The following is a 1,883-nucleotide window of genomic DNA, read 5'->3' as shown; positions in this document are numbered from 1 at the left end:
TTTGCTCAAATTTTAGACCCCGCTTAACATGCTCGAAATTTAAATTTTTGCCCTAAAAAGTCATCTTTTGAGTAGTTAAACCCCCTTAATTAATTTTTGTTTTGTTTTGTTTTGTTTAAGTGAATAGGGACATTTGTGTGATCAATTAAAACAATAATTCAGCAAAATAGAGGCTATTAGGACAGCTTCAGGTGTTGTTTTTTATGTTAAGTTTGACCTGGTTTCTCAAAAAAACTCGGTTTCTACGTAATATTAGACTTAATAGCTAACTATCGACAACAGAAGAAATATACAACTAGGGATAGTTTTCTTATTGTGTTATGCATAGTTATGCATATATGTGGGTTTAGAAAGCTTTTTTAAGCATATTTATAAATAAAAATTACAATTTTTTTAAATTTTTATTTTAAAATCATGTTTTAAAAATAATTTTTTTTATCAATTAACTTGACATAAATTTATGACTTGACATAAATTTATGAAATTAGATAACTTTTTACAATTTAACAATCTTGGATAAGTTTACTCCTCTCTCAGCACAATCATTTACTACAGTTAACTTTTTTATGAATTTTTTTAGGACTCGATATCCTGAAAAAATTATTCCAATCTCTAAAATAAAGTACATACAGGCATTTTTAAATATTTTAAATGCTAAAAAATTTAATACAATTAAATCAATTAAGAAAAAAACTTACTTTGAGCTAACTTGCATCCATTTTGTTTCTATTGCAGATAGATTTAGCTGTTGAATTAGAATCCAACTTTGAGGTCCAACCAGTTCCCATAACTCTGGAATTTTCGTTATGTTGATGTTTGAAAAAGATGATTTTCCTAATGTTAAACTTGAAGGTTTAGGGTATAAAAACAATTTTTTGGCAATTTTTTCTCTTGTGTTAATGTCTAGCGTTTCATCGCATATAGCAAGTACAACATTTCGTTCTGTAAGAAACCATAAATGATTTTTTAAACTTTTAACTGCTGCAGTTGAAATTGTTTTATTAACTGACACATACTTGATCATGTCCCTGATTGCACATAAATCTAAGCAAGGAGAAGAGGCTGCCAATGGTGCTTTCAGAAACCATCTTGCATGAAATAGCCCAGTAAACTCAGCAACTTGATGAACTGTTGCTATTTCTTCTGCACTAATTATACCAAATTGTTGTAAATTAAAGTAGTTCTATTGTCATTTAGTAGATAGCTTTTGATAAAAATCTTGCATTATAAAAAGTTATAGGTTTACAAAACTTAAAATTTGCTAGTTTATCACTGCCTAGTCAAAGCAGAACAAGCTCTGCCAAATGCTTGTAGTCACCACGTGGAAAATTGTCTGTGAACAAGGAACATTCAAGATAAATTTTGGTTTCAAAAGCCTTTGAAAAAATGTAATTCAAATTTGTTAAAATGATTTTTTTTTAATTTAGAAAAAAGAAATATAAAAATCTTTACATTTTCTTCTAAAAATGTTCCGTTTTGCTTGCTTCATTTAAACCTGTTAAGGTTGTTCATTTTATTTTCAATTTATGTGCAGCTTTATATTTTCCCAGAAATTTTGAATTTTTTTGAAAAGACTATCAACTGGTCCGTTTGAGACTATCCCAGAAACTGCAAGTGCTGCATGCTAGATAATGACAAATGAGAAAAAAAAAAAGCCATTTGAACAGAACTAAAACAAAAGTATTTTATAAATAAAAAATAAATAGTATGGTTCCAACCTTAATATGGAGCTCATATATGTGATGTCTGCAAGCAAACCATATTAACGGTCTGCACATCCATTTTTCAAGCAATACACATGTACTCTGCACCCAGCCTTTATTTGATTTATTTATTTGAAGAGAAAAAAATTAAAAAGTATAATAAAAATTATAAAAACAACA

At 28.1% G+C, this 1,883-nt stretch overlaps 1 protein-coding gene across 1 annotated transcript; it reads right to left on the bottom strand.

Moving 5' to 3' along the window:
* Positions 1-469: 469 nt before the first annotated feature.
* LOC136082116 (uncharacterized) lies at positions 470-1,154 on the bottom strand. Its single transcript, XM_065800679.1, has 2 exons — positions 699-1,154; positions 470-612 (listed from the first exon to the last, which is right to left on the bottom strand). Exons 1-2 carry the CDS (start codon positions 1,022-1,024, stop codon positions 543-545), a joined length of 396 nt encoding a protein of 131 aa, XP_065656751.1. The 5' UTR covers positions 1,025-1,154; the 3' UTR covers positions 470-542.
* Positions 1,155-1,883: the final 729 nt, after the last annotated feature.

The sequence above is a fragment of the Hydra vulgaris genome, chromosome 07, assembly GCF_038396675.1.
Source record: "Hydra vulgaris chromosome 07, alternate assembly HydraT2T_AEP".
Taxonomy (NCBI): Eukaryota; Metazoa; Cnidaria; class Hydrozoa; order Anthoathecata; family Hydridae; genus Hydra; species Hydra vulgaris.
This window is presented reverse-complemented; position numbering and strand designations above follow the sequence as displayed.

Excerpts from the sequence above, each read along its gene's own strand:
- LOC136082116 (XM_065800679.1), bottom strand. The coding sequence starts at position 1,024 with ATGATCAAGTATGTGTCAGTTAATAAAACAATTTCAACTGCAGCAGTT. Across the intron at positions 613-698 it reads TGGATGCAAGTTAGCTCAAA|AGATTGGAATAATTTTTTCA; the intron begins GTAAGTTTTTTT and ends ACTTTATTTTAG.